Source organism: Neopsephotus bourkii, unplaced genomic scaffold (genome assembly GCF_033783945.1).
Source record: "Neopsephotus bourkii isolate Nb327-2 ecotype Australia unplaced genomic scaffold, CSIRO-AGI_Nbou_v1 NB_659, whole genome shotgun sequence".
NCBI classification, from domain to species: domain Eukaryota; kingdom Metazoa; phylum Chordata; class Aves; order Psittaciformes; family Psittacidae; genus Neopsephotus; species Neopsephotus bourkii.
The window spans coordinates 2603752-2627157 of record NW_026901158.1 but is presented as its reverse complement, the minus strand read 5'-3'; the positions used below and the strand labels follow the sequence as shown (position 1 = coordinate 2627157).

The following is a 23406-nucleotide window of genomic DNA, read 5'->3' as shown; positions in this document are numbered from 1 at the left end:
GCCTATTCCTTTCAATGCTTTAGGACACTGATTTAAGCCATGCTATTTCCCTATCCATATTTAATAGAACACGCTGCTGTGAATATATAGTTTTGTCTTATCATTCTGTTTATATCTCTTTAGGGTTCAGAAATGTAGTATGTGGTGCAACTCAAACTTAACTTTCTCATAGCACTTTGGTGGGTAAGATAAATATGAGTGTTGGATGTGACTGTGTTGTTACAAGTACTGAGGACACAGCTCTGAGAGTTAACAGAATGACTGTTTAGAAGTTCAAGAGATGTACAAGTTCCTACATTTTTAATCTCTTCCCAAAGCCGCATTTTATATGCGTCTTTATTGTGGAAACATATAGAATCATTGTTTTCCTCAGAGGTGAAGGCTTAATTTAACCATATGTAATATTTGCATTTCAGCTGGAAAAATAATCCAGTGCCAGGATAAAGGATATGAATGTATCAGCTCCTGCAAAGGAGTTGTTCATTGTTGCTGAGTAGGTCTGCCTGTAACCATTGCGCAGAGAAAACTGCCTCTGTCTGATCAGAAACTGACATTCTCACCGAGTATTTCTTGTGTCTGGTATCTTGTCACTTGCCGGCTGTTCTGGAGGAGAAATAATAAAATTTTCAGTAGATAGGTGTAGAATTTTAGCTGCTGTCTGAGGAAAGGTGCTCAAGATGCTGGTGCAGCAGATGTCAGTGAGATAGCAGCTATCCATCCTTTCTTTCGCTGGCAAATCTTGTAGCAAGGTCATGAATTTGAATGATGATGATGTTTTCTTAAGGTAGCTCCATAAGGAGTTCAGATTATGACTCTTCAAAGCTATGGATTTATCAGTAAATTGTGGCTGGACTGAATTCCACCTGGAATTCAAGATGTCAGTCTGTGTGGCATTGATTTGTCGTGTGATAACTTCAGTAAGGGAAGAGGAGAGTTCTGTCAATGAAAAAAGTAAGTTTAGAAGTACAGCAAGATGAATCAATGGTGATACCAGCAGAAAGCTTAGTAAAAAGGAGGAGAATGCTGGGAAGAAGTGACTGCAGGTATGACATCACAGCTGAGCTTATAGGTTTAGATTGTGTTAAGAAACAGTCTGAATTGCAAATAATCAAGTAAAGATTTTTTTTCTGTTTTTAATCTCCTATGGTCACTTTATAAGGCCCAAATAAAATGGAAGCTGATGTAATTAACCTCAGTAAGTGTATATGCATATATCATAAACCTTGACAAAATCTGTCTTCAGTATTCCTTGGTCCTAGAGTTGAGTAATGAAATGAGAATCACAGCTCATATTAAAGGGGAGACTTTTTGACCCTCTTGAACTGATAAAATACTGGAAGCAACATGGGCTTATGCTTACCTTTCAGAGATCAAAAGGAAAGAAAAAATGTATACATGTATACAATTTTGAGTTCTAGCCCAACAGCATGATGTTTTAAGGTCTGACTTGTAATTGTTGGTCACTTAGGACTAATGGGAGTGAAATATTAGTGCTGTGTGTGGTTTGGCTGATTTTCAAATCAAGGAAGACACTGCTAGCCATGGCTTTAGGAAAATATTTGAATTTCCCCACCTAAATAACCTGCTTGAGAGTTTTCTAATGTAGAAATGTTCACAATTTCTAGGTAAGTATAAGAGAAAAAATAACAAGGGGAAATACATATGCAGGAGGCATAAAAGAATTGGAAAGAATAAATGAATAATAATTGTATCTTGGTTTCGTTCTTCATCAGATACTTTGCCTAAGCTGTTAGGTAGTAAGGGAAGCCCTCTAAAGTAACCAGAAAAGTGCAGATTTCAGGTTTTTCAGCTGTTTCGTTGTGCTTCTGAAGAATAATAGGCAATAAGTATGCTGTGGTGCATAACAGAAGTTAGATATATTTCAAGATTGTGCTCTCAGCCTGAGCAGATATGGTGGGAAGATACACAGCAGCCTAACTCAGCTCCTGTGACTGACCTGATTAGTACAAGGTGCAAAGAGAAACAGCTCAGTAAGGCTAATGGCAACCATCTCAGCTAGCTACCCTGCCATGTCTCTCTTTGTTCTCTTTGTTTTCATAGCTGCTTTCTTGGAAAAATACAGAGGGAAGCTATCACATGGAATAATTCTGGCCTTGGCGCTCCATCCCAAGTGTCCTTTTTTGGTTGTGGGTTGTTTTTTTTTTCCTCCCCCACCCCAGAAAGCTGAGCCAAGTACATGTGTGCAGTCTGGCACTCCTTCAGTGACAACACAAGTAAGGAGAAATGAACCAAAGGATGCAAAAATATAATTTAATGGGAAATTTGAAAGAGAAGTCTGAAAAGCTGCAAGAAGAGAATGAAAATGGTGTGAAAAAGGGTAGGCTGGACTTGTACAATTAGACAGTGTAAGGGTAGTTGACAGACATTTTTTCTCAATCTAGAGTAAAGGCTATGATGGTGAGAAGCTGAGAACTGTTAAGGTATGAATCTGGAATAGTTTTTGGAAAGAACTACAGTAATCTGCATAAGCTTTCTTTTTCTGTCTGGAGAAGCTGACTCCCACTGCCAGCTCCTGTTCTCTGTATGCCTGACAGGTTCTATCTGTGGAAGGCACCATGGGCTAGGCCAGCAGTGATGCAGTAATCGGCGTTCAAAGACATTCCCGTGTCCTCCTCACTGAGGACTCCACTGTTCTCTGGAAGTGCCAGTATGTGTACAGAAGGTGCCACAGAGAGGATGCTAACTGTGATCTCACTCTCAATATCAAAGCTGTACTGTAGGATGGTTTTATTTAGAATCTCATTAATTGCCAGTGGATTCCTTGTCTAACAGAGTATACCTTGAGATGCCATCTGTGTGAGGAGAGTCATGCTGCTGACTCAGTCAAAAGCAACTGGATTGGAATAGCTCCAGTGCTGTTACAAAGCACTGAGTTGGCCAACTGCTAATTTTAAAAATGAGAGACCAAAACAAGCATCTTAATGCACTCTTCTGTCTTCATTGGAACTGTTGGTGATGAGGCTTTTGGTTTTCTTTAGAATGACAGTACAGCGTTTACTCTAGGCGTTGCGTGTAAACCTTGGTCCAGTACAGCATCTAAACGTATGCTCATGTTTTAACTGTGTGAAAAGTTGAATTGACTTAGGGTTTTTTCTTGTACTCTTAAAAGTCTTTTCTGGTTTGAGGCCTTTACCATGAGTTTTCACAAGCACTAAAATCACTCTTGAGATTTTGGTGAAAGCTTTTTTGAATGTCCTGCTTTGCAGGTTTTTTTCCATTTGCCTAAGTGTTGTCTAGAACACTTGGACCTTGAGGTCTAAGAATCCAGCTTGAGCATTTTGTCTCTGTAAATTTTAGTTGCTCTGGTCTGGAGTGCTGATCCTCCTGCCTTTTGCTTTATGTTAAGCCTACATCAACAGGCAGCTATGGCTGTGGCACTCTGTAGGTCATGAGATTTGTCACTGGTTGGGGGGGTTGGGAGGGGGAACGAAAAGAGAAAAAGAAAAATTGCATTTTGTGAGGTGAGTATGAAGTTAAGGTAATTTCATGTTGTCATCTACTCAGACTGCTTTTGCCACAAAATCAGGGGTGTTTTCATGTAGGTGACTTTAATTTAGTTTCCACTTTAATACAGCAGCAAAGACTCCGTCCGCCTCGGCCACCGCCTCCAAAGATACAGCGTTCGTCTAGGCCCGTGAGTAGTTGGTAGTTTTGTCTCACTGCCACAGCTTAACACTGCCTGAATTACGCTCTTAGTAGCATTACTAAACCTTGGTAGTTTGGATTGTCAAACTTTGCAAAAAAGCAGTGTGTGAATTATGCTCCTAAACTCCCTTCTTCTCTGCTGCGGCACAGCCCTGGGACCTGCGTTTGTTCTGCTTTTCTTTGACGAGTTCTGCAGCTTTCAGTCAGTTCTGCAGGTAACTGATGCTGCTCTTGCAACATTTGGTTTTACTTTTGCAGTGATTTCTTAGAGTCTTGCTAGGCCAACATAAGTTTTTAGCCAGTGAACTTTTGAAGACTTGCACTAACCTCAAATATGAAAGGAAGCAGAAGTCTGAAGAGACTTAAAATTAATTTGGGACACTTAATTTTTCTCCATAAAATAGAGGTGTGAATACACATGAAGAAAGCAAAACCTGTATTAGGGTGGTAGAACATTAGTATCACATTATGGATGATCTATGTAGACTCTGTGTAATGTAGTGTAAAAAATGTGGGCACAGCACATTGGTGAGAGGAGGTGACTCTGGAAGAGAAGAACTATGCAGACATTATTCTCAGCGCAATACCTGTGCTGTGTTAAGCAGGGATACCTTATCTCAGCAGGTTTTCATTCAAATCTAACTAGGACAGTTGTCACATACTAAGTATACCAGATGGCTTTAAAGCTGGGCACTCTGCTGCACCAGTGTTTCTTTATTATTTTTTTTTTTTAGTAGTACAGGCAAGCAGTATCAGCTTAGAAGGGTGTTGGTTTTGCAACAGCCTCGGAAGATACTTATTTCTGTTTTGGACTGTTGCTTTATGAATACAGTTTCCCCAAAGGCAAATACATCTTACTCCTTGCTTCCATATTACATACATCTATGTGCATAAGACATAAATGCAAGTTTTCAAATCTAATCTTGCTAAAACTTGTTAAAGATATGTTTTGGATGAACAGGCAACTGGTTAACAAGTGCACTCGGGTGTGTGTTAACTTTTGATCTTTGGTGCATGCTTCCTGTGTTACATTTCAATAGCATGTGTTTCTTTTCCTCCCTCTTTTTAACTCTGGGTGTTTAGCCTAACAGAGTCACTTGTGTGGATTCCTGCTCTGAAGATTTCTGTTTTCTGTGTTTAAAAGGTAGCATTGACTATGCTTGTATGTGTTCTCTTAAATGTAATTAATGTGGGAGACACTAGGAATGAACTTTCCATGGTACTGTGGGGTTCCCATAGCCCTCTTGTTTTGTGTTTGGCAGGTGTATGAGGGCACACTGTGACTCTTCTGTACAAAAGTTGCTGAACAGTATTGTTCAGATTGAGTAATTTATTTTACATCAAGTCCTGCTAAGACTGTTTAATCTCCCAGCTGTAGTGCATTAATAGTCCTCACTATAATGTGTTTGTGTCAACTGTCTTTGCTCCCAATGTGATTGATAAAAGGTTGGAAATGGAATAATAAAAGCTCCTGTTGCATTCATCTAGCTGTGTCAGTAAGTGGAACAAAAATGCTTCATTCATCAAGAGGAAATTCAAGATAAATGCAAATGATTATAATCACTCCCAAAAATATGCTTGTACCAAATATACATAAATTTGTTGTTGTTCAGAACTGTTATTTGGCTTTTAATAGTTGAAACACATTTTTTGTGTGTGTAAATAATACTTTGTGCAGGCTGCTTTTTCCCTCCCTTAGTCTTGGCATGTATTACAGAGGTGGGTATCAGCAAGTAATTTACCCCAGGCTTTTAACAGCAAGCACTGAAAGAGACAACCAGGTCCTGCTCTTCCAACCAAGTCCATGTAATACCAGAATTCCTGAGAAATCCTTACTAGTTTCAGGATATATCTGTTAAGAGGAGGAATCCATGGGCACTAGTCCTTTCAGTATGAGTCATTGCTAATGCTCAAAACAAAAACACAGACCAAAGAAAGGTTAAGGAAGCAGAACAGATATGTTCTTTACATTCTGGTGTTTTGGAAGTGTGTTGTGGTGGTATTATGAGAGAGAGAGAGGGTTGTTGCTTATAATTAATAGAGATCTGTTTGGATTAATAGTGGCTGTTTGGAAACTTCATTCAATTAGAAAAAGTTAAAATATAATAATTATGCATAAAGTTGATGGAGACAGTAATAAGCACATTTAACCCTTCTCTACTGGATGTTTACCTTTATTCTTTTAGCTGTGGGCTCACGTAATTGGATTTCCTTCGTACTTTTGCATTTGATAAGCATTTAACCCTGCCTATTTGGCTACATAAGGCTCCAAATCCAGCAAGGAATTGGCTTGATTCCTGGCTTTCCCTGCAGTCCCCCATGAACAATGCTCTAAATCCTGCTTAGCATGTCACCCTGCACTTCACTGGTCTGGTGGCCCCTGGAGCCATCCCAAACTCTCATCTCTCTCCCCCATCACCCTGACTCCCCCGAGGAACCACCCAAAAGGTGAAAGTGTTCACAGCATGATGACAAGCCCGCTTTACACATCATCTTTCAGCTCAGATTTAATTAAACAGGTTTCTTTCTTCCTCTCTTTCTCTCTTTCCCCTTCTCGCTCCCTTCTCCCCCCAGTCCCTCTCGCTCCTCTCCCCCCTCTCCTGCACGCACTGGCTCTCTCTCAGTCTCTCTCTCTCTGTTTTATCAACCCTAATGAAGCAGTATTCTTCATCGATCCTGCTGATTGCCAGCCCATTCCTTTTGTTTGTTGGCACCGAGCCATTCTGCCGCACTCTGACAGCTCAGCTCGTCTAATTAGCTCTGTTGTTCTTTTCCCCATGTTTCACCACGTTGCAAGTTCAGTTGAAGTTGCCACAAACTTAATCCTTCCATTCCTGCCATAAATTCACATTCTTAAGCCGTCTTTATTGTAGAGAGGAGCAGCCTCGTGTGGGGACTGATCTTCAAGACCTTAACATCTGACCTTTTCATAAGCCCTTTTTCCTAAGAAATAGTGGCAATACATCTCTGGATTTCTTCATCATATTTGCTGTACACCATTTCCTTTGAAATGAAAATTCAGTACAATAATCCTGCTGCTATCTTCTGCATACTGGTGTGTAGTGCAGAAACATGACACACATTTCGGTGGCTTTTTCCTGGCAAGAAAATTTGAGGTTTATGTGCCTGGGAAAAGGAAAGAAAACCTAAAAGCCCAAAAGCTCCCTATCCCAAATAATAAAAGCACAAAAACAAAACAAACAAAAAAAAAAATGCCAAACCCACAAAAACTTGCTGAGGTGTGAGGAAATCTTCATCTGTTCTGTCATTGCACACAAATTCATTAGTCATCCTAAGAGGCCTTATGCTGTCGGCCTAAACAGCTTCCTTTATATTGTGGCTATTAAGGGAGCCCAAGTGCAGGGAGGTCAGGAGCTGAGTTGTATTCCTAACTTTACTTGAGGGATTTGGGGATTTCTTTTGAAACTAGCATTTAGCTAAGCCAACAAATCGGGCTCCTTTTCAGGTAAGGTAGTACTTGTTTAACAAAAAATGAAAAGCTTCTTTGTACAGCCTGACCCTGATGCTGCAAATGTTCATTCCCACAGTTGGTTCATAGGGGTAGGTTCATCAACAGGATTTCTCACTAGCATGGGTAGGCACATCCATAAACTTTGCTTATATAGTAATCATAAGTGTTTGTACCTTTTCTTGAAGTAGAACTTGTTTGCTTGTGGAGTTAATGTAAGTAAATTAAGTTTGATTTCTGACCATTAGAAGGTGATGGCTATGTTATTTAAGATTGTATTGGCAGCAACATCATCTTCCACAGAACAGCTCTAGATTTTATTACACCCGACAAAAGATAAACTAACATAACATTAGGGGTGACAATGATAATACATCTGGCAAGGGTTTCTGTTCAGCTGCTGAAAGGAAGTGGATTTTTAATGAAGAATGAGTTATGTTTTCCCTGTTACAACATTTATTCTAAGTACATATTCTTTCAGTGCTGCCTTACACAGAAGCCTTGACTTGAGAAGTTTGGTTTTATCCTCTTTGAACAAGAGGACAAAAGGATCATGATGTCCAAGCTGAACTCCAGTTTCCAGTATAATGTACAGCAACACACAGGAGTTTCCAGTTTTACTCTATCAACAAACTGTATAGCAGGAAGCTCACATTTAGTGTATTTTTTATCAGAAATTTAGCCTGCACCGAACAGGACAGTGGAACAAATTTTTGTTGCTTTGCTAATAGCTAACGGGCAGAGACAAGCATATTTATTTCATTTGCTAGACAGAAACGTGAGGATTTTTTCTCCTTACACAAATTGTGAGTCCCTGTAGTTTATATTCATGCTTTCTATTCATTTGTATACCTACATTAATTTGTGGCACAGAAAAAGACACACTGAATGGAGGATACCTTTAAGATAACAGTGGTTACACGTTTTGTTATTTATGTCTGTTGTTTGATCTCTTTGATGAAATGTCTTCTCTATGTGTGTGTCATAGGTTCGCCCACCAAGACCTCATGTTGTTAAGAGACCTAAGAGTAATATTGCTGTGGAAGGACGAAGGACTTCAGTTTCCAGTCCAGAACAGTAAGTACTTTGCTGCTCTTCTTCTCTCTCCTTGTGTCAGCAAGCAGTGTGGTCAGAACTAGCCAAAGGAGAAATTAAAAAATACTGCACATCAAAGTTTTTTTGTATTTTTTTGTTTGTTTGTTTTGTTTGGTTTTGTGGGTTTTTTTATTAACTAAGAAAAAAATTGGTTTTCAAGTTATGGAACATTTTAGAGGAAGTGTGAAAAAGCAAGAAACTGAAGTGTACTTCCGGGTATATTCTGGATTGCTAGGTTAGACATCATCTGATCAGCCTTACTCTGGGAAAGTTTTCACGTTTTGGAGATTTGTTCATTTCTTCGTTGTTTTGTTTAGAACTATGATTTAAATGCAATTGTGAGCTGCCTCCCTGCAAATCCACTGTTCCTGCCAGGCTTTATCTGGAAGATACAGGATTATTTGTTTCAGTGATGGCAGTAAGGGTTGTCACCATTAACAGGATGTCTGTAATGAGCTCTATAGTGAAGGCTTATAGAACGTAACTGTCTTGCATAGTACTAGCAAATTTACCACCTTCTTATATTTGTCTGTCATGTAAACAGGGATAATGTTCTAAGTAAGTTGTACTGGTGTAGCCTACTGCTCATGTATAAAATGTGTTGGTTTGCAACATCTCTCTTGCTTGTAGGAACACAATACTCTGTTACCTTGAAGATCTGCTTTTCCAAGTATTTTCATGAATGTCATATATTACTTTTTTTCAAATAAGACAGTGCTGTGTATTGCTGCAGATATTCTTAACACGTTGCTATAGCTGAGTTAGCAATAGGCCATAGAGTGAAAACCTGAAAAGAGAACGGATATATTGAACCTTACCAATATAGCCCAAAAGACATTATAGTGTGTGATAAATACATGTGTAGGCTGCATCAGTGCACATATTGGATTTAAAATAATTTGGATTCTTCCGAGTGTAGGTACATAACTGCTCAGAGGTACAAAAGAGTCACCAGCACTATGTTCTGGTTGGGAGTGGAGTAGCATTTTCCAAATGTCCAGTGTTGTGGCATTGCCTTGACATGGGAAGTCACACTGGAACTGCTCAAAGGCTAAAAGCAGAAGATTCAGGGGCTTCAAGATGGTGACACAGGTGTAGTCTGTCAGAGAGATTTCCTTGGAAGTTGTCTGCACCTGCAGCTCAAAATAATTGCTTATGTCATAGCCACTTAGCATTTATTTGCATAGCACTTTGCATATATCCCATATATGGGACATATTTATGTCCCATACTGTGGTTGCTTTATTGTCAGTAAAGTGATAAAGGTTATGGGATATTTGTTGTATTGGAAGATACTTAAATCCCATGAAAAGAAAAATGGTTGGTTTCTTTAGACACAGCTTTTCCCCACATGTGCCAGTTCCCTCTCACCACTGTTATAGGGTAGAGGTTAGGAATAAGAGGCAGAGGTTGGGTCCCCTCTTGTCCTCCCAAAGTTCAGTGCGTGGCTTGGTTTTTCCCAGCCACTTTAGCATGGGGAGGTGTTCTTGCTTTTAGCTGAAAGGAATGGTCACTGTTCAATTCTGCCAGATTATGTAGTGGAATTTGGTTGCCCTCTTGTGGAGCAGTTTGCAAATCCTGCAAAAGGGCTTGTGTGGTTACAGGGTGGTACCTGGCCCTGCACAGATTATAGCAATTCTTAAAATAAAAGGTTTTTTCTTAATTTCATATGTGACTCATTGCATGTAGGTGAAAGGTGATTGAGTCAGTTTAACCGTTGTATGTGTTTCATGGGAAGAAATACGGATCTCTAGATGGACATTCCAGTGTGGCTTACTGCTAACATGTATTTTCAATTTCTGCCAGTATCAGACCAGCAACAACCATAAACCTGAATTATAAATATAGTATTTATGGTAATGCTAGCAACACATTGAATTAAAATTATTATTTTACTTTGATTTAATTTATTGTTGATAAGTTTAGAGTCTTTCACAGAGTAAACTACTAAAAACAATTATGAAAACAATTTACAATAATTACAAAAGATAATGAAGATTCTTGGTAGCTGTAAACTGATTTGTTTTGCTTCACAGGCATTTTACAAATACATTTTTCTATCTTGTAAATGTGGAAGAAAACCAGGTAATGTGCTCATACCACTGACACTGCCTATATGGTAGTACCAGTTGTGATCTCTTCCTGATCTTTCACAGTTTTCTATATTTTATCCAGTTCAGATGCAGTGTCACAGCAGGATTGGATGTATTTTCATTCTTTGCTGTATCAGCTTCAAGTGGCGAAACAAACTTTGACAGAACTACCTCCAATCTGTTGCACTCAGCTGATCTCCTGTAAAGTGTTTGCTTAAGGTGTTCTAACAAAACCAAATTGGGGCAGTAGGGAGACAGGACACACAACACACACACATGATGAGAACAACACTAAAGTGGTGATTTTGGAAGTGTAAGTGGAGGAAATATCTGACTGTGTACTTAAGTAAAGCTCAAATAAATGGCTAACTAAGAAATGAAATACGTAATGCTTCAAATCAAAATGACATTTTGAAAAAATGGGAAGTATATTTTCAAGTAGTAATTAAGGATTTTCATGACAGGTTTCACAAACTTTCTGCTTTTCTGTCCCAGTAAGAATCTTCCTCTATTGTTCTGAAATGAAAACATAAAGTCAGGTGTTGTCTCTTAAAAAGTCCCTTATTCTCTGTGAATGAAAGCACCCCAGTATTGTGTTTTCACTCATCACTCAGTAGCCTTGGTGTACCCCTGCTGTAGATCAGAGTAGATTCCATGGAAGCAGCAGCACTGAGAGGGTGTTTTTCTTAAACGAAACTTTACCAGAACTAATTAATTATTAGCACTGGTTCCAAAACCAAATTATTAGCCAGTTACTTTTTCCAAGTACTCGCATATGGGATATGTTTATGAGTAGGAGCTTCAGTTCAATGAGAAGCTTCTTTTTGCATGTAAAACTAGCGCTGTCAGTTTGGTATTGAATGACTAGTTGAAGGCATCAGAGACTTTTCTCAGCATATCTAACTCATCAGCCCAGGCTGCCCTTATGCATCCTCCCTCCAGTCTGTGGAGGAGGAATCCTGGGACAGGTACTACTAACCACGGACACCCTTGTTGCCCAGGGAACATGTTCCACAGGGCAGCCTCTTCACCATTTGTAATGTTGCACGTCACCTCTGAAAAGCAGACCCTTACGTAGGTGGCCTTTCAGTTGTTAGAGTTGTTAGTACATTTCTTATGGTAAAAGGAAACTTGTATCTTCAGTTACGTAAGTTAAACTTTTTTATTTGTATAAAAGAAGACTGTTGGTTTGGGGTATGTGTGCTCATTTCTAATCAGTCTTCAATTAAAACACAGGAGGGTGGGAGCAGTGGCTTAACTCCCAAGATGATGGCTAATGTCTGTTGTTAAGCCACTATATTTAGAAGAGCTGGTGGAAGAGCTGTTGTTTCCTTCATCAAATTGTTCACTAGGGTTTTTTTGCTATTTCAATAGGAAGCTTATTTTTCTACAGCTTTATTGATAATTCAAAGTTTGTGATGTTTATCATTCTTCAAATTCTGAAATTTAATCTAAAATGTATAATTGTTTTAAGAAGTCTTTTAGTTATAAAATAACAGGAAGGATTTGTAGATGAGAGGTCAGAAAATGCTGGATTACCACCTGGAGCAGTCCTAGACACGTGGGACATTGCTCCTTAAATACAAATTAGTTGTTCATAGAAATACAATGTTGCATTTTTAACAGATAGGCAGGTTTTTGAGAGCTCTCTTTTACACCACAGCAAGATTTCCTATTAAATGTAGAATAGGCTTCCAGAGGGCTCTAGGATCTGTCTTCTGTAAGTACCAACTAGCTGGCTTCCAGGGCATGCAGAGTGGGAGGAAATTAAAATAGGAAATCAGAGGGTCAGGCTCACAATTAACAGCATGTCAAAAGGCTCTTGGGCTGGCTAAACCCATGTCAGTGCTGCAGCAGTTCATTATGGCTTTCCACAAGTCGGGTAGGACTTAGTAGAGAAGCTAATGGCTTTCCCTTGTATCACCTGAATGAAAATAGGCTGCAGTGCAATAGTGGGTTATTACACTGAATTTAGTATGAAGTCAGCATGATGGCAGGGTTGAATGATACAGGCTCATAAAGTACATTAAATTCCAGTTGTTGTAACCAGGCTCTTGGAGCTCTGACACACAGAATGTGTGTGTATGGTAAGGGTTTTCCATGGCACTGCTGCAAGCAAGATCTCTCTACTTAGGAAGAAAGTTGAGCCAGCAAGTGCCCATATGAGCAAGGATGGCTGCAATCTGAAAGAAAATACTGCAGGGTACAGCAGACAGGGCTCACTGTGTGTGCTTTTGTTCCTTTCCCTTGGGAAAACGGGTGTAGGGGAAGCTAGATACAATGAAGGTGGCACCAGGACAGCAAAGGGACAGCAAACAAGAAAGAAACATTCAGAGAGCCATCAGGTTCTGTTGCAGGCCTTGCCAAGCCCAAATCATGGCACAAGGCAAGCAGGGCTGCCCTGGGGAGCCTCGCTCTGTCCCAGTATGATGGTTTAAAAGAAGCTTTAATTTTGGGGCCTATTTCCACTGCCTGCTTTGGAGTGAACCTCCCAACTGTACAAATGTAACAGCCTGCCTTTGTCAAGGGATGAGATCGCTGCAGGGGAAATGGGTGAATAGATCCTTAGTACCGAGTAATAGGACAAAAACGTGAAACGCCTTTGTAGAACCTCACATCTAGATCTGTCAGAGCAGGCAGAGGTGTCATCCAGCTGGTTCCCACATTAAATTCTTTGTTAGTATTTCCAACTCTCTAGAACATTTGTAAAAAGTTCATAAAGACTCTTAGTTACTGCCGTTCCTGGGTACAGGGATCGCAAGCTGGTGCTTTTGCTGTCTGCCTGGATGACTTGTGATGTGAATTGTTTTGTCGTTTCTAATTTAAAATATCCTTTATGCTAATGTTTTGGGGTTTCTGGAAATGCTCTGCTCATGTGAACATTCACAGTATACCAAGTGGCACTTTAAAAATCAAATGGATATTTTGCTATTTGTGTTAGCTCGCACTCAGGCGTCCCGAGTATTCAGAGTAAGCAGGAAGGAATTCCAGTGATAGGTCTGGGCTTTGTTCACATTGAATAGTTAGTGGGTAATCCCCTCAGTTCCAAGTCTCCTATTTCATACTGGCAAGAAAAAGCCCGTGCATCCAAATTCTTCATTTTACTGTGTAAGAGGGACAAATTCCTTAATTCCCTTGAGCTACTGTAGAGTTATTCTTAAAAAAAATGATAATAAAAAAAATAATAATCCTCCCTCCAAATTGAGAAGCCCTTTTTTAGGAGAAAAATGACAACAAGTGCATACTGCCCCTTTGTACCATGATCGCTATAATCAGGAAAAAGCATCACGGTTGTTAAAAACCACAAACTTAATTTTCTCCTAGCCAAAATCTCTTTTTGAATTATTACAGAATTCTCCTTATTAATTCCCATCCCCTGTACTCACATTTCTGTGTATATTTTTTTTTCTATCTCAAGTACATTTAGGTGTCAATTAAATTTGAAATATCTACATTTGTCAGCATTTCATTTTTGGGCAGTGTGATGTGCTGCTGATTTGTCCATGCATCCTGACACATGAAAAAAGCTCCTGAGATGCAGATCTTCCTCATTAAAAAAGAAACCCCTACTATCATAATGGTGCGCAGAGCCATGGAGCGCATCCCCAGCTTTATTGCGCTGTGTTTCTGACATGATATTTAAAAAGGAACAGCCACGGCTGTCAGTACTGTCATATGCTGGTGCTAACCGAAGACATGTTAAACTAAACATTAGAAAGAGATCAGCAAGTCATCTGCATGGTAACTCAGCGAAGAGATTAGGTAGGCAGGAGCTGGTGCAGTCATGTGGAGATGATGAGGGTTGTAGCGGTGACGGACACATCCTTTTTTCCCTCTCAGGCTGCAGCCGTGCCTGCCTCGTAGCCGGGCGTGCTGTGACCTGCCTGCTCAGAGACAGCTCTTTGTGCAGGGGATTGGAGCGAGTGGTGGGTGGCAGACGGCGGGAGGGTTCCCGAATTGGGTTAATGAGGGAATAGGCACTTTTTTGGGATCCGACTGCCTCGAGCTGATAAAAAATTTAAACTTGGACAATTTTAGATTGTACATCCCTTCTCGTGGACCAGAATCATTACAGAGCACCCCAGCAGTGCAACTTAAGCGCTTGCTTTCTTCTAATTAGGAGATCCCACTTTCATTTAAGGAATCTTGCAGCAGCCGTAAGCCTGGTATATGTGAACTTACCCTGTACATAATTCTGTTTGCACTGAGCCGCACTGAAGTGCAGTTGATGATGTGGCCAACAAGATCCTGTCTTGTTTGTTCAGAGTTTGTTCCCAGTTTAGTAAATGTGTGCACACAGAACATCTGAATTTAGCATAGTGTGAAGGCAAACAAAAGGTATCAGAGGCAGTGCTTTAAGGGAAACTGCACCAATACATTTGTTATGTGCAGTTACCAGACATTTCGTGTACTGGTGAGATATGTAGAAATTCAGTATCACCCTTGATTTCTGGAAATCATTTTAGATTTTCTGGCATCATGGTAAATGGTAATTTGTTCTCCTAAAACAAAAAGATGTGTATGTAAGTTCAGCAATATTTTTGAAGTATCTTTGATTTCTGATTTATTTTTGGTGGAGCCTTTTGTTAATGTAAATTGAAAACTTTGGATAATAGTCGCTTTCTTAAAAAAAAAAATAAGGGATGGGGTTAAAAATAATGTTACAGCAAATTTTTCCTAATGCAGTGGCCTCACCTACTTTCCCCAGATGCCCGTTGTAGCAGAAGAGGAACAGCTATGGCACAGCTTTACCTGAGGTACCCCAGGCTAGGATTTAACACTGTCATCAGCATCTCCTGCCACCACTATTTGAGACTTTTTATTAATGAGCTTTGACCTGACTGTGGATAAATATTTGTTCAGGGTGGCAGCTTGGGCCCTCTGAGCTGCCTGTTGCTGTGTCCAGCTTCCCTTTTTCTGACATACTCCTTTAGCCTGATTTTCATAACTTTATCATATAGTTACTTAGCAATTGAGACAAAAGAACTAAAAGAGTGAAGGCTGACCATGAATTCAAATGCCATTCAAGGTAGTTTTAGTTTTGTAAAGGCAAAAAATCCAATTCTTTCTGTGTATGCTTTTGGTCTTGTTCTGATTTCAGCATATCCTTGTCTTACTTAGAGCATACACATTGTGTAATACATCTGCATTGCGCTGTGATGTCTACAGGATCAGCACCTATCCTTTGTTCACATGATGGGCCTGATTCTGTTTGTACTGAAGAATTTTTCTGGAGCTCAGTAGTAGCAGAATTATGTATTGCTTTGGGTCATTCATGGTGTATGTTTTGATTCACTACAATAACTACGATATTATCAGTGGTGTGAGGTTTGTAAAATGGAGATGTTTGGGCAAAGACCTCATTCAGACAGCTAGAATGTTTGCTTTTATAACCCTAGCCATTTCTTTTCCGTTGTACTGATGAGAGGAAGGAAGGAGAGACCTGGTGGGTTTCTGCCTTGGCTTCTTTTGCAGTGTGGCTGTAATTGCAGGTCTTGGTACCCTCCCCAGCTAGATGGCACCTGAGATGCTTTTAGAAGAGTTGTGTTTTCTGCCTGAAAAGCAGAGCTCCACAATCACCTGCAGAGCTCTTCACGGTGCAGCCCGTCATGCTAGGAAATGATTGAGAGCCTGTGGACCGCTGGGTTTCTCCTCTGGAGCTTTGATTGTGACAACTTGATAACTTCCTTTTCTCTTCCTGTTTCCCTCAGCCTTGTAAAGCCCATGCGACACTATACAGTCTTCCTCTCTGAGGACTCTTCTGACGATGAATTTCAGCAGGAAGAGGATCCTGTCTCTGGCTTCTCTGAAAACTTTTTCTTCTCTGCTCCTTTTGAATGGTCTATCCTTTATTCTTCTGTTGTATTCGGTCTCCGAACGATGGTTTTGGCATTGGTCAGGGTGCCTGCTCCTGTATTGGGACTCTTGGAAATGCTCCTGTGGTCTCTGTACAGCACTTGATGAATGTTCAGCATTTCTCCTGCTTGTTTGTTTGAATGTCTGGTGGCATGCAAAAGCATACTCCTGCATGAAACACTACACAGCAATGCAGAGTTTATGGTTTCACATCAGCTCAAGCTCTGTGGGATGTAACCCTTCCTCTTGCCCTTTGTTGCAATGTGCTGCTTGTGTTCCTGTCCACACCTTCTGCCATCTGGGCTTGTGAAGTGCTCGTTGTGCTTTCTGGATTGTCCTTTGAGCCTTATTGCAGTGCAGTCACCAGCTTTTCCTACTTTCACTTGTTTGATCCCAGCCTCTCTGTTCTGTCAAGTACCACGTCCTCAGTGGTGATGGGGATTCACCATGCAGATGTCCTCTAGGGGTTTTGCATACAGTCTGACCTAAAATTATTATATGAAACAGGAAGCATTTTTGTTGGGTTTACTCACTGTCTTATGTGTATTCAGTTCTTTAATTTGCAAATTCCCAAACCTCTGTAACTTAGTCTTGCCTAGTTTTGTACATGGTGCTGAGAAGCTTGGCCATCTGGAGCCATCAGACTGTGAGAGCTATACATAAGCATTGGCTGCAGAGCTCTGCCCCATGTTGGGGGAACAGGAGCTGACAGGCAACACTCTTTTACCTGTACAGTCTTTACAGGAGCCTGAGTGTATTTCTGTGAGGTGAGAGTAACGCTGGAGATGCACAGGGACTCACGTGTAGTAACTACCTCTTACTGTGTATTTGAACATACTAATCCTGAAGGCAATGTTGAGCTGAGGCCTTACTGAATGTCATCGAGAGGGTTTGTTCTTTCCTAATCTCACCTGCTTGAGGATTTCTAGGGAGAAATAGTGATAAATTGCATGGAATTGCATGCTTTTAACAAATGCTGTTATTGGCTTGACCAGAACCTGTAGGAAGAGGTGCAAGGACATTGTGAGCCACTGATTCAGAGGTCTGTATGATGCCAGATCCAGGTGGTTCCAGGAGATGGGACTGTGCTCAGCCACATCAGAGAGGTGGAGCTGAATGGAGGTGTGTTAAACTGGCTGGAGAAGCAGGCTGCTGGTTGGATAGTAGAGTCACTAGTTGCTAAAATGCATTGTGTGATGCAGAAGGCAGGTCCAGGACTGGCAGGGAAGTGACAGGCCTGCAGCAGTGACATGGGGAGATGGACAAACAGGTTGAGTAGCAAAGGGATGGAAAAGTGTTCCCACTCTCGTGTTTGGGGTGGCAGAGGCCAGGCTGCTAGAATGGTCTGTTTGCAGAATATTCCTCAGGGCTTTTGCAGTATGATCTGTAGTGCTTAGCAGCTGAGCATGTACTGTGGGAGAGACTAAAGATACAACCAGGATTTGCAAGATCGCCCTCTTCCTAAGGACACGTACCATCAGCTGTCTGTTTGTACTTGCATTATACATTCTTGTGTTGCTAGCTGAATGCCTGCGATATGTGCTGATGAATGAAGATGGGCTGTTTATAAATTTGCATGATATAGATGTATTATAATAAAATAAGGAAAGAGGAAGCTCTTTCCATAGGGTCTGTTTTTGCAGGTCTCACAAATATTTTCTTTTAATTGAAACCTTGTTTAAATGCCACAGTAAAACTGGCTGCCAGTCAAATGTCAATCACCACAGATACGTGTGGCACTTCTAGTTATTAATTGGCTGCACATTATGCTGCTGTTCTCTGTACACAGAACCAATATGCAAATCTGCTGGTGTTCATTTTTTGCTGAGGTATGTGCAAGAAAAGCATCCCACGAACTCAGCCTCGGCTGTAAATGTAAAATAGGTGTCTCCATAATGGATTGTGTTGTTTCTTGATAAGATGACACCAGTGTAATCATTGGAACTCTGCACAGTGTTCCCAATTATTGCAGGAAAACACTGAATTATGTTCTGTGCTGAGTTAGCTTGGAGCAGGAGAATGGCAGTGCCTGCAAATCACAGGGGGCTTTGCTATGTGCTGGCTCTGACTTGCTGTGTGGAAGAGCATGGGAGCAGTGGTCTGCTGAGGGGGGGTGGTGCCAAAAGGGAGAGCTGGTGTCCAGTTCTTCCTGCTCCGAGAGGGAGATCCCACCTCAGCCTGTCTGCAACTGCATGATCACAGCATTCCTCTGGGTGCTTCCCACTTCTTTATCCTTTCTGGAAACCCTCAAGCACCAAGTCATCTTTGTGTGTTCTGCCCTTGGTCACTGCTCACATTCATGTTGTTCACAAGGCACTGGAACTGTGTTTTGCCACCCAAAATCCTTTTGTGAAGCCATCCAACTCCTTAGTAAATACTTGTTAAAAAAACCAGTAACTAATTAGACAGTCACTGGCAACCGATTTTTGTTTCTCCCCAAGGCCTCAGCCATACCGGGCCCTGAAAGAATCCGACAGTGCTGATGGGGAAGAGGCGGTCAGCCCAGAAAAGTCCAAAGAGCCTCTGCCTCCAAGTCCTCTCCTCTCAAGCAAGGCTGCAGAAATCAACCTCCTTGAAGACATCTTCCCAAACTTAGAAGTAGAAACACAGCCTCAGCCTCTCAGCCAAGCCAAGAGCCTGGAAGACCTGCGGACTCCCAAAGAAGAGGGGGATCAGCGGTGTACATTTGATTACCAGGTTTGGCTGGGGTTTTGTGTGTGCTGGGTTGCACAGAACCAGGGCTGGCTGTCTTTCCATTATTCCATCCCTGGCAGTGTTCAGGGCCAGGCTGAAGGGGCCTTTGAGCAACCTGGTCTGTGGGAAGGTGTCCCTGGATGTGGCAGGGAGTTGGAACTAGGTGAGCTTTAAGGTCCCTTCAATCCAAACTGTTCTGTGATTCTCTGAAGAACCTTTTCATATCATTGGGTAGATGCATCCATTTTCCAGGCATTTGTTCCTGTGTCAAAATTCATCTCTGGATTTAGAAATTACTGGGATGGGACTCAGTTATATGACAGTAACGTTTTCCAGTAAAGCCTCTCAAGCCCTGCTCCTCCTCAGGTGTTTTGTCCACTGGGTGCCACACACAGTGATCTCTGTAACCTGATGCTTGGCAGTGAGAAAGAATACCTGGGAAGTTTCAGGTCCCCTCCAAACTGCATGGTTTTTAAATGACCTTCATTCATTCTGGCCAGTTTGGTCGAGGTGTCTTCTCAACAATCTAGATTGTAGAAGAGATTCTTCATGAAGAATTTCACTGATTGTGTGCAGCTTAGAAAGTGCCAAACTGAATCAGAGTCTGAGATCTTCATGTGACATGAAAGAAGAGAATGGCATTTCCACCTTGTAATAACACTTAATTTAGTGTTACATCCAGGTACTTCATTTGACAGCTTTTCCTTACAGCAATTAAAGCTTCTCGATTCCCGTACCTCAAATAAGGTACGTGCTCCTTACTTGGCTAACAACAGATGCCACAGTATGTCATAGCTGAGCAACTTGTTAGAGGCAGAGCTGGACTTAAAACTGCAGAGTCCTGCTTATGATGTCCTGCCTGACCTTCTAGACTGCATGCACCTTCCTTCTCCGGTGTTGGCAGCCTATGGGCAGATCCTCTTCCACCCATAGCTCAGCAGCCTGGCTTTATGTTCCTTTATGCTCTGTGTTCTGAGGAGATCAGTGAAAGTTAATATATGTTTTATGCTTTCTTCAAGAGAATGGATCTTGGCGTGTCTGAGAGGAACAGGATTGTGCCACCCATGAAGCTGTCTCACCCTTACAACAAGCTGTGGAGTATGGGTCATGATGACATGGCTATTCCGACCAAGTATTCCCAAAGCTCACCAGAAAGGCCCTTGACTGCACTTGATAACATGCCATCCATCACAAGGAGACCTCGGACCAAAGAGAGCATCTTGGCCCCTGCAGAAAAGGATGAATCAAATCCTGCCATTCAAGGGAACATCACCATTCCTAGGCCACAGGGAAGAAAGACTCCTGAACTGGGGATAGTGCCACCACCACCACCAGCACCCAGAGCTTCCAAGCATCAGACTCCATCTGGGCCAGCAGAAATTCTCACCCCAGGACGTAGCCATTTGGTTTCAGATCTGATCCCAGAGCCCTTCGGAGCTGGTAGCATGTCCTTAGACTCTGAAATCCAGCAGTCTGTAAATTACTCCTCTCGTCCGTCTCAGCTTTTGCCCAGTGCTACCAGCACTGCTGAGATGCTCCAGCCTGTCAAGGTGCAGACAGAAAACACAGGTAACGAAAGTGACTACCTTCTTAATCTACTGGATCCATTAAAAACAGCCAACTGGCAAAGCAGTGGCCCACAGCAAGGGCACCGCAGCCTGCATGGCTCAGCTGCTTCACCTTCTGCAGCTGGCTTTGCCTCGGTGGCAAGTGACTTTGTGCCTACTCCAGCCGCACCATTTGTCCAGCCACTTGGTTATCCTTCCCCAGCACCTCCTCCTTTTTTACAGCCATCTCCTAACCCATTCACACAAACAATGCCAGGAGCCCTTTCGGTGTCTCTAGTTAGACCCCCAAGGGGCTCTTTTACCCCCTCTTTAGGTCACGCCTATAGCTCTAGCTTCATAACCCCGAGTTCAAGCTTCTACCCTCCACAAAGACCTCAACCAAACATTTCGACGCTCTCCATGCCAAACTTGTTTAGCCAGGCTCCAGCCGTGCCACCGGCGAGCTCCTTACTGCTGCAGAGCCCTTCTCCTGCTGGCTCTCTGCAGCCAGCACGTCTGAGTGGGCCTTCTAAAACCAGAACGTTACAGGTGGGCCAGGCCAGCTCAAAGGTAGATCCCAAACAAGCACTATCTCTCCTGTCTAACGAACCCCCTTTGATCCCTGCCAGGCCAGCTAAGGGCTTAGAGTCAGTGTTACTGTCCTCGAAATCTGAGGAGACAAAAGATCCATTTGAAGATTTGCTAAAAAAGACAAAGCAGGACGTGTCATCCGCACCAGGTAAGGTTGAACAGCTCCGAAAGCGATGGGAAACCTTTGAGTAACGCTCCTGATGGCTTTTGATGTCCCTTTGGAATTGACAGGGGATTTTGGGGTTTTTTTTGAGCCAGCATAAAACCAAGCGTTTCTTTCACGGAAGGCTGAACCAGGAGAGCTGCAGGACCATCACTGTGCTGCAACTCACACACGAGTGCTTTTGGCCCAGAGTTCCCTCACTGTCCTGTTCCCTGCAGCTGCTTCCTCACTCTCCACCACTGGAAACCCCCAGGACTTGCACCAACCAAAGCGTGAGGGTAATGGGATTGGGTTGGGTTTGGTTTTCCACACAAAGCTTTTCAGACAACACTGCTGAGGCACAAGTTGCTCCTTCCCTTGTATTTGCAGTCCTTAGGGCAGGCGGGAGCATGGTGTGGCACATACACTCGTGTGTTGTTCCCACAGGGGGAACGGTGGTGGGGTTTTCCCATGTTACACAATAACCAGAATCTTTTGCTTTCATGTGTAAAGATCAGCAAAGCAACCCAACGCTGTGCACTGCACGGGGTGCATCTGTTAGCCTCTGAGTTCACCCTGTCTCGAAATGCATCTGTTCATTTAGGTTACGATATTAGATGAGCTTTCTTTGCAGACTTTGGATTTCCTCCCTGGTATACTGAGAGGTAACAGGGACTCCTCTGGTGCAGAGGTGTTGCAAGTCCTTGTTGCAACAAAACCATGGCACAGAGCAGTTGCTCAGGGTTTGGTCCTGCATCTCTGCTGGGAAACTGGAAACACCAGCAATTGTTTTAATTTTGGGGGGTTTTGTTTGGTTTTGTTAAATCCGTCAGAAAATAGAGGCCATAAAGAGTATCCTAGTTCTTATATCTGTGTATGTTAATATTATATATAAATACTATAAATGGCAGTATATGAATAGAATGTAACAATATCTTACTTGGTTATTACAAACAAGAGAAAAACTTGGGGTATGACAGTTCCCAGCTCGTGAGCTCCTGTTAGAGGCTGGTGCATGGGGACGCCGGCAGCGCGGCGCAGGAATACCTGCACCTGCCTTGGAATCAGGGGTTGGATCTGGCCTGCGCCCGGCTCTGCCAGCCTGTCCTGCAGTGCTGAGACCCATTTGCTGGTACAACGCAACAGTGACTGGATGAGGAAATGGACTGTGAGGCCAGGAAGGACAGCCAAGCCCTGGGCAGTCAACGGGTACGTTCAGTGGGATTTTCTGAGACTCTTCCCTGTGGCAATAGCATTCTCAAGAACCATCGCCTTCATCTCAGCATCCCTCCTCCAAGCTGCTGTCCCTGCAGTGAGCATTGCTGGGTTCATTCCGTGGTGCTTCTTCGTTTCGTTTTGTATTTGGGCACAATCTGCTGTAACCCATGTTACTCTAGAAGAGGCAATCACATCACCATTAGCCTTTGATAAAGGAAACCATTTTGGACACACGGGGAAATTCTTGTAAAGCTTTATCTGATTTCCAACGTATCTATTTTAGTCACATAATCGGGAGTTTTCTTACTCGGTGTATGACGGTGGCTGTCTCTGCGATGGAGTCTGACGTGCCAACAGGCTGGGGGAGACTGTAGTCTTACATTAATACTACATTTCTGTACAGTGCTGTTCCTCTGACGAGCCACTCGCTTGGGTTTGTATTTTCCTTTTGTGTTGGAAGACGGATGGTTTTAGTATTGCATAGTAAAATATTAGAAGTCTCCAATAAGAGCTCCACTTGATTTTATACAGTTCAGACTATGAATGCTGCCTGTAAATTCAGGCTGGAATTTCAGCTCTCAGATGATAAAACTGTCTTGGTTGTGGTGTGCGTGTGCAGGTACCGGGAAGTTCCGCACAGGATGTGCCACTGGAATTGCACCTTGGTTTTCATTAATAGTTTTAATGGCACACAGCGATGATAAACTGAGGAGGCCTCACACGTGCTCAGGTAATTCTGTATCATTGCCCATCTCTGGTCATTTTAAACTGCCCATGTTACAGAGTATTTTATGCAGTGGGTTTTTAGACAAACAAGCACACTTGGGTTTAGCTGCTGAGGCAATCTGAGGCACTAAAAGCATTAACACTTCAGTAAATGCATTCATCACCCTTCACCTGGGCTTGAAGGGCAGGGGCAGGTTGGACACCCCTTGAGATACTGTAAAAAATAAAAGGAATCGAATGTCCCTGGGCAGAATTTATTGTTTTATTTAAAAACTCAGGAATTCCAAATGGGATTCACTACGGGTGGAA

At 42.2% G+C, this 23406-nt stretch overlaps 1 protein-coding gene across 6 annotated transcripts in view; it reads left to right on the top strand.

Moving 5' to 3' along the window:
* The window catches only part of DENND1A (DENN domain containing 1A), a 190619-nt gene extending 167746 nt beyond the window's left edge, over positions 1–22873 (top strand). The window contains exons 20-24 of one of the 6 annotated variants that reach the window (XM_061352575.1): positions 3599–3655; positions 8124–8212; positions 16035–16163; positions 18621–18876; positions 19893–22873. In XM_061352575.1, coding sequence (XP_061208559.1) covers positions 3599–3655; positions 8124–8212; positions 16035–16163; positions 18621–18876; positions 19893–21203 — 1842 coding nt within the window. In that variant the 3' untranslated portion in view covers positions 21204–22873. Of the gene's footprint in view, positions 1–3595; positions 3656–8123; positions 8213–16034; positions 16164–18620; positions 18877–19892 lie in introns of all 6 variants that reach the window. The other 5 variants (XM_061352574.1, XM_061352576.1, XM_061352579.1 and 2 more) reach the window with 5 other exon arrangements.
* Positions 22874–23406: the final 533 nt, after the last annotated feature.